The 14,892-nt window shown below is 37.2% G+C and overlaps 1 protein-coding gene across 1 annotated transcript; it reads left to right on the top strand.

Annotated features, from left to right (window-relative positions):
* The first annotated feature begins 3,678 nt into the window (after window positions 1-3,678).
* Window positions 3,679-14,756, top strand: MED15 (mediator complex subunit 15). Its single transcript, XM_089740432.1, has 12 exons — window positions 3,679-3,727; window positions 3,837-3,929; window positions 4,172-4,311; window positions 5,368-6,018; window positions 6,752-6,946; window positions 7,313-7,433; window positions 8,177-8,355; window positions 9,030-9,190; window positions 9,947-10,068; window positions 10,524-10,626; window positions 11,070-11,287; window positions 12,075-14,756. Exons 2-12 carry the CDS (start codon window positions 3,868-3,870, stop codon window positions 12,187-12,189), a joined length of 2,067 nt encoding a protein of 688 aa, XP_089596558.1. The 5' UTR covers window positions 3,679-3,727; window positions 3,837-3,867; the 3' UTR covers window positions 12,190-14,756.
* The last annotated feature ends 136 nt before the right edge of the window (window positions 14,757-14,892 follow it).

Here is a 14,892-nt window from a genome sequence, read left to right as displayed (position 1 = left end):
CATTTTACTTACGCCCTTTTAAACTTACGATATTAAGACTTTACTGCTCCGAACAGAGTATTACGGAGTCGCACTTTGTACTTTTTTGTAAGAATATTTTGAGTAATTTATTTTTTATTGTTTTTTTAATTCATATTCATTCAATTTTTTCAATTTAATTCCTTATTGGAATAACATGTACTTATGATACAACAAATATTGTATAACTATATCATTATACCTGAGTTAGCTTTATTGTACCTTGTACATCGGTGGGGAAAATGGATAAGAGCTTTTTAAATCACAACAACATAATCCCCATCAAATTGTTTTATTTATTAAATACATTTCGGTAAAATGGTCTGCACAAACCACACTGGAGCAATTAGGTTTGAAATATTCGTCGCTTCTTTTTTCTTTTATTGCAGACCGCCACGTTTCTCTTTGTACATCATTTTGAGGAAATCTGTAAAAATGTAAAAAAAAATCCAGTTTACAGATTTCACATCGCCGTCCATTGTACAGACGTACGTACGTACAGACGTTGTATTCGTATCTGATCTAACGATGCACCGGTGTTCAAATCCCGCAGGCGGGTACAAATTTTTGTAGTGAAATACGTACTTAACAAATGTTCACAATTGACTTCCACGGTGAAGGAATAGCATCGTGTAATAAAAATCAAACCCGCAAAATAATTTGCGTAATTACTGGTTGAAGGACCTCTTGTGAGTCCGCACGGGTAGGTACCACCACCCCACCTATTTCTGCCGTGAAGCAGTAATGCGTTTCGGTTTGGAGGGTGGGGTAGCCGTTGTAACTATACTTGAGACCTTAGAAGTTTTATCTCAAGGTGGATGGCGCAAATGCGCAAATGGCAGCGTAAATACGCTGTAGATGTCTATGGGCTCCAGTATAACCACTTAACACCAGGTGGGCTGTGAGCTCGTCCACCCATATAAGTAATCAAAAGTAATAAAAAAAAAATAGGTGACTCCACTACACTTGTCCTGGAATAGCCCTATTTCATCCTTGTCTTGCATGTAAACGTTATTATGTGTGCGAAACAAATAACTGCGAAGCAAATTATTAGGAATTAATTTTTTGAAGTACTAATTTGGCAAGGATAACTGATTTATTTTAAATGTTTATCTCTATCTATTAGTAAAAATTATACAACTTACCAAAAATACTAAATTTCATGTTGTTTTCTCTTTGTAAGCGTGTTTTTTTACAACTTTTTACAGCGCATTTTGGAATCGTTCCACTCGACGGTCGGCGTGACACTGACGGCAAAACAGTGCTTAATATGAATCTAATCACTGTTTTTTTAGGTTACTTTTGACGCCTTTACGCGGGATCTAGTGGTAATATATCGATGGTTTATTATCTTATAAATGTCTATATTTAAACGTGTGCGAGTATGTAAATAAATTTTTGGTATCCATTACACAGGGAAACCAAATTTGGGGTCGGATGACCGTGCGTCATTTGTTTTTAGTTATTTATGCTTATTATTACATTTACTAGGGTTCACGACCCTACGTTTGACCAACATTACAAGTGAAACAAATCACAGTCGCTGTCGACGGCTGCCGGACCTATGTAATGAGACCAGACGAGACGAGGTGAGATGAGATGATACTGAGTAAATTGCTAAATTGCTGAAAGTATTCACATTCAATAACTTGCTTCTTTCTGGCATCTGTGCACTGTTAAAGATTCTAAGCTATTAACAACATCAAAAAATATGTTTTTAAGCCGGAACAGGCACTGAGGGCTTCGATCAACAATAGTAATTAGATTTCGGGTCGGCGCAAAAATCCGTCTCGTTAAATAACAGCGCACTTGAAATGTGAGCTCTTATTTTGTTTAGTTCACTTCAGACACAGCCAATGTCAACCCGTCTCACAATGCCGCAGTGTGTATTCAAAAGTTGCAAAAAATGCCCGAAAAAGCAATTTAACGGCCGGAGTATTTTTTTTTTTTTTTTTTTTTTTTTATTGCTTAGATGGTTGGACGAGCTCACAGCCCACCTGGTGTTAAGTGGTTACTGGAGCCCATAGACATCTACAACGTAAATGCGCCACCCACCTTAAGATATAAGTTGTAAGGTCTCAGTATAGTTACAACGGCTGCCCCACCCTTCAAACCGAAACGCATTACTGCTTCACGGCAGAAATAGGCAGGGCGGTGGTACCTACCCGCGCGGACTCACAACAGGTCCTACCACCAGTAATTACGCAAATTATAATTTTGCGGGTTTCACTTTTATTGCACGATGTTATTCCTTCACCGTGGAAGTCAATCGTGAACATTTGTTGAGTACGTATTTCAATAGAAAAATTGGTACCCGCCTGCGAGATTCGAACAGCGGTGCATCGGTTCAACACGAACGCACCGGACGTCTTATCTTTTAGGCCACGACGACTTCAAAGTATCAGTATCTTACTTTCGGTAAGTACATGAAGTATTTATGTTATATTTTAAGCTTTAAACTAATAAATTATATTAAATTTTAAACAAAATCACCGATTTTTAAACACCGCTACAAATGTTGGCCAAGGCTCGCCAACACTTGGACAAAATTTTTGTTTAACAGAAAAGTAAATGCATGGAGTAGATTTGTGTTGTAATAATTTTTAAAAATTTGTTAGTAGTACTTCAAAATTGGTTAGTTAAAATTGGTTAATTCTGCTTTTGTGTCTGTTTGTTGGATTCTCATTGGATACTTAGGTTTCCTTTTTTATTTTAGCTTTCCTAGCAATCACGTGTGCAGAATGGATCTCGATTGTCGCCAGAGAAAGAAGAGATTACTTTTATAAGCCAGCTAAGAACTCCACTCATTGACACTGGACATCTTTGCCTTCCGTGTTCACGGCTACTGAAACGTGGCCGAAGCATTGTAATAAAAATATCGCGCTTAAAACCGTTTAAACGTTGTTTTATTATATGTACTAGTCGCGAAAACATAAAAATATACTATAAAAATATGTATTACACAAAACGTAACGCTAATAAAATAATAAGTAATGTATAGATACCAACAAACATAAATCCTCAAAACATAAAAAGTAAACAACTAAACTTTTACTTTTATTCATATAATAAATTATTTTAGGGTTCAACGCGACTCCGTTACCTTCTGTAGTAAATAGAAATTGAAATTTCAAGAAGCAAAAATAAATAAAACAAAACGATGTTAGTTCTCAAAGCTGTAACGAGAAAAATTACTTTATTTGTTGCCACATAAGGTTTATTTAACATTAAAGGTTGTTTAACATATGCCTTTTCGTTTGTAAGTGACAGGAGTAATTTATTGCTTTATGACGAATGATCGTAAGTATTAGATTATGTTTTGGAGATTTGGAACTTTATTACTAGGTGGCATAGTTGTAATTAGTTTGAACTTAAAACTGTTTCAAAACTTTTTTCTCCGTTTGTTGTAAACCAACGTAGCTATGTACGTGTATATTCACGCGGATAGTTTTTGCTTCGATTTTGTACGTGTCCCTTTATCTAGTTACAATTGTTGATCCAAGACTGAGGGAATAAAATACAATTTACATGGTATCCCCTCGCCTTCCCTTCGTAAAAGTATGTTCTTTGTTTCATTCGAGACAATAATGAGTTCAATTTCTTTGCCTATACTTATAGACGAACAGAACAAAAAAAATCTATGGTGACAACAAACAAACCACAGACTACTTGAGACTTGAGAAATAGCAACAAACTTCACTTGTGAAAGGTGCGTTTGTGTGGAATAAACTACAGAAATTTGCAATAATAAATTTCAAAATACAGCATTATTCAGAGACGCAAATGTTTTTCTATTAAATTTACAGTTTATAATCAAGTTTCCAGGGGGAAATATATTAACTCTAGACAATGGCGTCAGACGACAATAACTGGAGAACACAGTCATTTCGGCAAAACGTTGTTTCTAAAATGTAAGTATTTTAATGAACTGAAAAAAATACATTAGTTTCATTCGTTGCTTAATGCCCATAGAAACTTTAATACTGAATAACGATTTTGTCTGAAATATTTCCTTTTTTTTGCAAAATTATTTCAACGAAAAGTTATCCAGTAATCTTGTCCAGTAAATGATTTAAAATAATAGGCAAGTCCGTTCTTCCCGCCAACTATAAATCGTAAAGTAATGCATAATGAATTGAATGAATATTTACAGCGAGGAAGCAATACAGCGCTCCGGTATGCAGGTCGCTCGTAACAGCAGTGAGATGGAGACTCATGTGTTCTTAAAGGCCAAAAACAGAGATGAGTACATGAATATGGTAGCAAAACTCATTCTGCATGTAAGAGAAATGTGTAAGTAACAAACACCTTTTTTAGATTAATGTGTTACAATTTTTATACTTTTTATGTAGGTAAAATACACATTAACAGTATTATATAAATATTAATGGTACAATAAGGGATATAACGAGCACTATAACAACAAAATTAAGCTCATTGTCAAGTAAACATACTTACTATAATTGTCTACATATTATTACTTAATTAAAATGTAAATAAAAAAATTATTACGTGGTCATTACAAGTCATTCAGAATGACAGCCAGCATCAAGCACTCAGAATTAAGGGATTCAAAATGTAAAAAAAACAGTTAATATCATAGTACAAACATTGTTTATATAATGCTAACACAAAAGCTATCTTCTCTTTAGCATATATGAATTACAATAATTAGTAGTTGTTGAATAGATTTTTGCAATTTATAAGATAGTGTATAATATGAATTAATAACATTCAGTTATCACATATGTTCATACCCTAAAGCAGTTATTGTTTTATATATTTAATTAGTAAAATGTATATGACAACAGTGCACATAAAAATAGATTAAGCCAACTGAACACAATTGAAAATTTTACCAAAAAAATGAAACGGACTTCATCATAATAAAATAAGAATATGAGTAATGTAATCAAAGTCAATTAAACAATCAATATTTAATTGGGATCACAAATTAGGGGGCTAGATTAGAAACCAGATTAGAAATAAAAAAATATTGTCAAAATTGATTCAGGTAGAAAAAGTTATGAAGTAACACAAAAGAAAATACAGTTACTTAGATTAGTCACGAAGCAGCTATATTAAATTGAGATGAGCACATTATTCACATCTTTACCTTCTAATTACTGATGGTTATTGATGATTTTTGATTTTAAATAAAAGCATTAAAAACATATATACACGGATTACAAATATTAAAGTAGAACCAAATGGTTCATTGTGATAGTTAGACCTAATTCAAATCTATTGCAATACCCATTATTGTATGTCTTTAAATTCCGATATTACACAAAGATTTCTTGATGGATATAATAACTTCATAATTAACTTCTCATTGTCAATCAACAGCACAACCAAAGCAAAATCAAGGCCAACCAAATATGCAAGTGCAAAATCAGAACCAAAGTGGTCCTTCTACACAAGTACAACCCCAACAGGGACAAGCCCCTCAAGGTCCTAACAGCCAGACTGGCTTAGCCCCCGACCCTATAAATGCATTACAGACGCTCGCATCTCAAGGATCTCGAAACCAGATGATGAATATGGGACCTCAAGGCCAAATGCAGCAACAAAACGTTATGCAGACACAAATGGGGAGCATGCAGTCTCAGTTGGGTCAAACGGGTCCCATAGTGTCTCAGGGACCTCAAGCCCAAACAGCTACTAACCTGCTTCAAACATTAAACCAAAGACCACAAATGAATATGCCCATGCAAAACAAACTTGCTGGTTCAATGGGCATGGTCGGAAATCAAGGTCAAATGGGCAATAATATGGGAATGGGAGGCATGGGAAATCCTATGGGCAGTCAGCTGCAGAATCAGCTCGCTGGACCTAGCATGCAGGGTCAGATGATGCAGAATATGTCCATGTCTAATAATATGGCTGTGCCTATGAGCGGTGCTAATACCATGGTGGGTCAGATGCCATGTAACCAAGTGGGTATGGGTGGTCAGATGCCACCCAACAATATGCAAGGGCAAATGTCTGGGCAAATGGGTGAGTATTATTTTGCTTATGACACTCAATACTCTATACTAATATTATAAAGAGGAAAGATTTGTTTGTTTGTTTGTTTCGAATAGGCTCCGAAACTACTGGACCGATTTGAAAAATTATTTTTCCATTAGAAGCCGACATTGTCCCTGATGAACATGGCTACTTTTTTTTATTTTTATTTTTTTTATTTTTTTGGTTTCATGTTTCCGAAGCGAAGCGAGGGCGGGTCGCTAGTTTATTATATAATTCAAGTGGGGCTTTGATCTTGTGTCTCGAGTTGGGCAGCAATCCCACTGTTTTTGAACAGCTCTGGCAACCAGTTAACACAGAAGGGTCCAAGAGTTTGTTCACCCATAAAAACATGCAAAGTATACATGTACTGGAACTTTTTTTTTCTACTTATGCTGATAGCCTTGAGAGGTTATTTCAGCTTCACCTTGACATGTAGGTGAGCTCACGGGGCTCAAACCGGGAGTGTTGCTAACACTGGCTCTAGCAAGAGCAGTGCTTCGCAGAATATACCTCCGGATCGGAAACGCGATCCACTGAGAAGATCCGGCGAGAAACTCATTGAGCATATTGGCACTGGCGGGTCGGATTGCATTATAATAATAATAATTAGACACGCTTTTTGTCTCTTGTTGCAATGTTAGGGGTCTAGTAAATTAATTGTGGCATGTTAGTGGGCATTTGGCCATTATATTATGTAAGAAAAAACGTTAATAATTTACAGTGGGAGGAATGGGAAATAATCAGATGGTGGGCATGAACATGGGCCACATGCAGGGCAGGGTGCAGGGCAAGCAGGAGGTGGGCATGCTGGGCGCGGGTTACTCGCGAGGCCCGCCGCCCGCACAGTTCCTGAGGCAGAGCCCCTCGCCCTCTGCACCCTCACCGGGCATGCCCGGACCCAGTCCCGTCTCCATGGGTAATTACATTCCTCTGTAAAATTTTCCAATTTAATTTAGTTAGTATAAATAATTAGAATAGGACTGTCAATAACTGCTTAAAGCCTAACAAGCCTAGGATGACCAGCTCCTGAAATTCTGTAATTAATTTATTTTTTCCTACCGAATCTGGTAGCCTTGAGTTGAGAGGCTATATCAGTGTTACCCTAGCGTGTAGGTGAGCTCTCAGGGTTCTAACCGGAGTGTTTGCTAGCACTGGCCCTGGCAAGAGCAGTGCTTCGCAGAATCTACCACCGGATCGGAAACACGACCCAGTGAAATCGTTAAATAAAGAAATAAATAGTTATATAATATTAAGTTTATTAAAAGTAGTTGTATGTGTACAGGAGTGATGGCCAACACTATGCCGTCCCCAATGTCGAGTCTGGGCGGGCTGGCGGCCTGCGGGGGAAGCCCCTCGCCCTCCGCCCCCACGCACCTCGCGCATCACGTCTCACAGCAACAGAGGTACAGTCCACCAGCTCATACTTAAAGATACACTTTAAGCTGTGCTCTACAGCCAGCACTTCATGGAATCTTCTTATTAAAGCCATTCCACATGTGTCTACTGATAATTGATAATCTTCTTTATTGCAATCTCTCCACGTCAAAAACCATTAAGTTATTGTATTAGCTTCATTATCCTTCTAAGTGTGTGACTTTTGAATCATTTAATTTAATCTAAGTTTTAATAACTAATTTATTAATAACTTTAACATTAATAATAATACGTATGCTTAATTTATAATAAAGTTATATGTGACTTAGGATACTTTTCTCTTAAATTATCTACATTCAATCATAGTGATTGTTGTGCGTTCAACGCACTATTATCTAAATGACGCTACTAAAAATTTTTATGAAAGAAGTTCCATAAAAGAATAACGTAATCATGGAAAAGGTTTATTATTATTATTTTTTTTGCTTATATGGGTGGACGAGCTCACAGCCCACCTGGTGTTAAGTGGTTACTGGAGCCCATGTACAACGTAAATGTACCACCCACCTTGAGATATAAATTCTAAAGTCTCAAGTATAGTTACAACGGCTGCCCCACTCTTCAAACCGGAACGCATTACTGCTTCACGGCAGAAATAGGCAGGGCAGTGGTACCTACCCGTGCGGACTCACAAGAGGACCTACCACCAGTTTTTTGTTTATTGTTATTATTTTTAAGGTCTGTTAAAAATATGTTTGTGGACTCTTTGCAGGAGCGTGGGTATGGGCATGGTGCAGTCTCCGTCCCCGTCCCTCAACACCCCGCAGGCGGCGCTGGGGGCGGGGTCCCCGGGCGGCGAGGAGGCCGCCTACAGGGAGAAGGTCCGCCAGCTCTCCAAGTACATCGAGCCATTACGGCGCATGGTGCACAGGATGGTCAGCGAGGGCGAGAGTGAGTCGACCAATCCTCTAATTTTCCCCATGACTAATCAAACATTTTAAAGCCATTGTTGTATTGAATACAACGACTGAAGTTGTGTGACATCACTCACATTGGTGTCTACAAACCCTCTCTAGACATCGTGTAGGCAATCATGAATGCTGCTATACTATAAACATCACCACAAACTTAATATAAAGATCCATCTCAATAAGTGAAAGTAACCTTTACATATTCCACATAAAATATTTATTTTCCCTAGTGTTTGCCTGACGATCGTTATCTCTGATACCTTAAGATAGTTTTTATATATTTATTGCTTATATGGGTGGACGAGCTCACAGCCCACCTGGTGTTAAGTGGTTACTATAGACATAGGCCCATAAACATCAACATAGACAACACAAATGTGCCATCCACCTTGAGATATAAGTTCTAAGGTCTGAGTATAGTTACAACGGCTGCCCCACCCTTCAAACCGAAACGCATTACTGCTTCACGGCAGAAATAGGCAGGGCGGTGGTACCTACCCGCGCGTACTCACAAGAGGTCCTACCACCAGTAAAGTTCATTATAATATAGATGACATTACTCACGTAAGGTCACCACTTGATTGTTTTGTCACATAGCTGAGATTCAAATAATTTTAATTAGGTAACATCATCAATATAAAATGCTTTGCTCAGATGTGGAGAAGTTGAAGAAGATGAAGAACCTACTGGACATCTTGTCGAATCCTAACAAAAGGATAACTTTGGAGACGCTCATCAAGTGTGAGGTCGTACTCGAGAAGTTGGACTTCAAACGAAGCGAAGGGGTCGTGGTGGGGCTGCCGGGGTCCGGGAAGGTACGTCGCTACAGACACACGTACACACACAAAAGGGCGCAAAAATAATCACACAAATTTTATTGTTTCCCAATTATCTATATGTTAATACGTCAAGCAAAAACTTTGTGCCCCTTTTATAGGAGGAGTGTAAAATTTCCCACACTTATAGAGAATATAGAGAAGAAGTGCACAATGCTAATTTTTTTTTTAATTAAGCATAACAAATACATTAATCCAATTAATAAAACATTACACACACTACCGCGTATTTGACACACGCACATGTATATATACTACATATACATATAGGTGTACTTTTGTTTATTTTTAAAGTCTATTGTCTAATTAATAATAAATAATTAATAGAACTTATATCTCAAGGTGGGTGGCGCATTTACGTTGTGGATGTCTATGGGCTCCAGCAACCACTTAGCACCGGGTGGGCTGTGAGCTCGTCCACCCATCTAAGCCATAAAAAAAAAAGAGAATTGATTAAAATTGTTTGTCTTTAATATTATTTGTCTGTAATGTAGCCTTGGCGAAATCTGTGATAATAGAACAATGATTAAAAGAGATGTGATGATTATAGAAATGTGACTATAACACCATAATAATGTTGAAACTTATAAATTTAATTAATGATAGTCGAATTTCGACTACCGGGCGACCACTAGTGTTGATAAACACGTAACATTGTACGATAGGAGGTAAATCTTTGAAATAATCACATGGATCATCCTTCGTGGTGTCCTGAGCATACCGAATGATCAACAGGAGCAAATAGTGAACCCGTTGCTGGAGGTCGTCAACAACTGCCTGCAGTCGCCGCTGGCCAACCACACGCTCAAGAGAACCTTCGGGTCCACCCTGGACGCTCTAAATGGACCAGAGATAAAGTGAGTATTTTTTTATTGCTTAGAGACCGGTGGACGAGTTCACCCGCTTGGTGTTAAGTGGTATCGGGGGCCATAGACATGTAATGTGTAAAAGTCGCCATCCATTTTGAAGCACGAGTTCTAAATCTCAGTTTTACAGTAGAACAAACTGAGACCTTACCTACTTAAAAAAAGTTACCCCACCCTTCTAACTGAAAGGTATTACTGCATTGCCACAGAACTAGTAATAAATGTTAAAAATTCCGATCTATGAACTCGATATCAACAAGTTGGACAAGCGTTACTGTTATATTTCTACAACTATCTAAACTGTCAATGAAAATGACACTATATTTGTGGCTGTTAATAATGACATCGCTAGGTTAAGACGCCGCCGTTGTCTTAATGGTGCTCTTTTGTGGTATACCGTACGCGGCAGAAATGTGCACGAGAGTGACCGTCGGTACCGTTTGCAGGAACGTGCCGCCGCCGTACAAGGCGCCGAAGATGGCGGAGCCCGAGATGGAGATACCCGACGTGCTGCAGGGGGAAATAGCCAGGCTGGACTCCAGGTTCAAGGTTCGTACTCACTTCACCAGGAGATTAAGGGACTTAATTCGTTATTTTTTTATTTCTTCGATCTTCTTCTCTTAGTTGAAATGAGGTTTATTTTGTTCTATTTATTTTATTATACGACACTAGAACTTTTTGTAATGGTGCAATCAGGTTCCGATATATAGATGGGCGCGTTCATCTCAACGACATATAGCGATAGTAATAGTATAACATTATCTAAAGCGTATATGTAATGTGCCGCAATGTAAATGCGAAACCCACCTTGAGATATAAGTTCTAACGTCTCAGTTACAACGGCTGCCCCACCCTTCAAACCGAAACGCATTACTGCTTCACGGCAGAAATAGGCAGGGTGGTGGTACCTACCCGTGGGGACTCACAAGAGGTTCTACCACCAGCATGAGCTCGCTACCAAGGTGCATGTAATAGCTAGGTTTGCTGTGCAGGTGTCGCTGGAGTCGCTGCAGCTGGGCGGCGGCGGGCTGTGGCTGGTGGCGCAGCTGGACGACGCGCGGCTGCCGTGCGCGTGCTCCGTGCACGTGTCCGTGCCGCGCGACTACCCCGCCGCGCCCCCCGCGCTGCTGCGCCGCCCGCCCCGCGCCCGCGCCGCGCACTCCGCCTTCCTGCACCGCGTCGAGCGCGCCATGGACGCCCGCTGCGCCAGGTACCCGCACCTCACTCTCACCTCACTCTCACCTATCGTTAACTAGTTGCTCTTGTTCACCATAATTATATCACTACCATTGATTAACTATAGTAGAATTATTTTGTCCGTGCAGTTTGGGTCATAAATAATCGGAACGGTGAAGCGAGTATTTCGCTCTCTCTTCCACTCACGGACCTTATGAATAGGCATAGTGATGCGCATTATTGTTTTCGATAAGCGTTATCGATAGAGTATTTAGTTATGTAATTTTGTGGGTTAATGATAAAAATGAAAGTAAAAATCACTAATCGAACACTTACACCACATATCGCCGCAGCAAGTTAACGAGAACGGCAGAAATTAACACTTTGTAACTTTTCGGGATCTATTTTCATTTCAGTGAAAATTTTTAACACATTGTTGATATCAATACGTGCAAATATTATTTTGAATAAAAAAAAATTTTAATTTAAAAAAATATTTTGAATAATATTTGCACAATATCTGCCGTTTTGGTACAAAACAGGAGTAGCCATTGTGTCACTAAAGAAATTCAGAGAGCGAATGCATAAAAACACATTTCTCTTCGACATAAGTACTATCATTTGCAGGTAAGTACAAATGACTCATAACATAACAATGTCTCACCACCCTTCGTATACCACCCCGCCGCCGTGTACCTGCCTTCGATGACTCATTTGTTTTATCGATAATCGCAACATGCTCACCGCCCTAGCCGGGCTATGTTTTATGACCCAAACTGCACGGACAAAATAATTCTACTATAGTTGCTCTCGTTCACCAGGCTACCAAAAAGCTGTTCCGTGGGCCAACTCCTGGACGCGTGGGAGATGAGCGTGCGGCAGGCGTGCGCACCCAACCCGGTCGAGTACTTGCCGGTCCCCGCGCTCGGGCTCTAAGCGGAATCATTGCCTCGGTGCGGTGAGAACACCCCTAAACGATCTAAATCGATCTATCTAAAACGATATCGAATACAATCGATTTTGTACCAAACTATTTGTCCCTCTGCAAGGGAAGTACGCCGACTATAGTTCTGACAATTTGCGTTCAGTATGCTCAAATGCTCACTGTATTCTTCCCTTGGACTCCAGAAGAAATGATTTCCAAAATGATGGGTTTCAAAATCGAAATTAAAAAAATCGATATTCTATTAAACCCAAAATTCTAAACCTTTCAAATGACGTGCTAGATGTTATTAAACTTTCTCGTAGCGCTTTCATCAAAAATAATTTATGAATTTTAAACATAATTTTGAATATTTTAAAGTGATAAATATATCCCTTGAAAGAAATAAAATAGAAAATTTATTTATTTTAAGCAAGGCGAAGTTTTCTCGTTTATGAAGTCACAAAATTGAAATATCAATTATGTACTATCGATATATCGCCGATTTTGTATCGATACACAAGACTAGTGTTCCTTCCTTAGAGGTTGAAAGGTGAAAGTTTATTGGAAGACCAATCACAATGGATTCTGACACATATCTACCTCATATAGAGTCTATATTGATTGTTTATTAGAACGAGGGAAAGGAGTGGACTTTGTAGATAATTGTGACATTGGCATGCCGTTTTTTCGCTACATAATTCTTGTAAGGAAAAATATCTTTCAAATAATATAATTGATATAAATTGAAACGACAACAGAAGTAACTTGAACCTGCCTGCTATGGGTATATTTAGTTAATAAAAAAAATAAGACGTTGTTGTGATCAGTAACCTATTGTTAATATTTAAGGAATTAAAAAAAAAAAGTTGTCATTGTAATATCCACAGAGTAATTCAAATATCTTTCAAACAATTTTCTTTTTTTCACATTATATAAAAATTTTGATAAAATATTTTTTAAGCAGCCGATTTTAATTTTATTCTCGTGAATTATAATGAATTTATTGGTAGTTTTGTATTATTTTGAGAAAAAACAATACATGTGTGTTCTTTTTTGACTTTAATTTGTTGAAAGTTATAGCGACTGTGGCGCGTGTAATTAGCGGATATTTCTCAGTGCGGGCGGCAAACGCTTATACGTGTAGAACGCATTCGATTTATCACCGCCAACATTTTGTTGACGCAGAGAGAGAGAGAACGGACCACCCTTTTTTAAATGTTGCCACAACTAAACGCCTTACCTTAACTGTAACGTCATTTGTGACCAAAATAACCAACGAACTAACCATAGATTATACATCAATATATAAATATTCTCAATGTGTTTTGTGATCGGTGTTTAGCTGAATGTAAAGAAACGGATAAAAATGTCAGAACTATTTGATTTGATATATTATTACAGTATAATTAAATTATAAATTATTATTTCACAAATACAGCGACGGAATTGTCGTTTTAATTCAATTAAAAATTACTCGGAATTACTTTTTAGATTTTTTTATTATCAGTTTTAGATTGCCTATTTTGCGGACATTGTTATTAGCATGTGAATGAAACGGTCGAGCGACAGTTAAAGAGAACCTTTGCTCATCTACCATAGTAATTATAATTAATTTTAAGCAAAATACATAATAATATGTAATCGATTCTTTTTAAGTTATTTTTTTATCGAGTAATACTTTGAAGGGATCCTCGTGAGTTTTTTTTAAATTATCTTATGTGATACCAGACTGTGATAGTTGAGACTTGTTTTTTTTTCATTACCTTAAATTCTTATTTGTTCAAATTACGTACATACAAACTTTATATATATTAATTTGAAAACCCCTAATTTTGTCTGATAGTGGTTTTCAACTATTGTTGTTTTGCATGTTATGATTTTATTTATTGCGTTATTAGCGAAATGCTTTAGTTTAAAATTCGATAATAGGTTTGAATGTATTTGTTTTGTACTGTCGGTTTCCCAAATAAATAAATAATTTATATATACATTTGATTGTATTATACATACCACATAATAGGCTTATAGGCCATGTTTTTATTGTGCAGGGTTGTCTAATAACTACCATTTGAACATTGGTTTTGATAATTTTTCTTTGGCTAATAATAGCTAAATTAGTTACTACACCATTTGTAATGATTACCAGAATATAGATTGCAATACCACTTCTTTTTTTTTTATAAATATGAGCAAAAAGGTAATGGAATTTGTATGTATTTTATTTGATTGTCATTTAGATTTTAGAAGGATATATTGTTTTTTAGAGCAGACTCGTTCCTGCGTCCCGCTCGCACTCTATACTTCCAATAAACGAGCGAAAGGGAAGTAGGATATTTTATTAACAAACTTTCATAGACAATATAATAAAAAATAAATTGTAGCAGACTGATATTTTTCTAAATGTGTTTATGAAAATAGTTTTATTGTTAATATAAAAATGTGTTTATAAAGTGAGAGGTCCCTTATTGAGAATGTGAATTTTGTGAATATGAAATAATAAATGGAAAATAGCAATAATTTTACTAACGCATAAATGTTTTTTTTTAAATAAAATAAGAAAATGCATTTGATCAATAAATTTGTTTTATTTTCAAGTGTTTGATAAAAAAAACTCTTGAGTTGACAGAATGTCGGTTGTAGATTTCGCTATAACGACGATAGTTCTAAGGGCGCATGTCAAATACAAACATGGGAAAGTTTTTTTTTAATTTATC

The sequence above is a fragment of the Bombyx mandarina genome, chromosome 04 (genome assembly GCF_030267445.1).
Source record: "Bombyx mandarina strain Sakado chromosome 04, ASM3026744v2".
In the NCBI taxonomy this organism is placed as follows: Eukaryota; Metazoa; Arthropoda; class Insecta; order Lepidoptera; family Bombycidae; genus Bombyx; species Bombyx mandarina.
This window is presented reverse-complemented; position numbering and strand designations above follow the sequence as displayed.

What these genes read in the sequence shown, in the direction of transcription:
- MED15 (XM_089740432.1), top strand. Translation starts at nt 3,868, where the DNA reads ATGGCGTCAGACGACAATAACTGGAGAACACAGTCATTTCGGCAAAAC. An exon ending in ACCCAGTCCCGTCTCCATGG is followed by an intron (nt 6,947 to 7,312) that starts GTAATTACATTC and finishes GTATGTGTACAG; the next exon opens with GAGTGATGGCCAACACTATG. An exon ending in GATGGTCAGCGAGGGCGAGA is followed by an intron (nt 8,356 to 9,029) that starts GTGAGTCGACCA and finishes TGCTTTGCTCAG; the next exon opens with ATGTGGAGAAGTTGAAGAAG.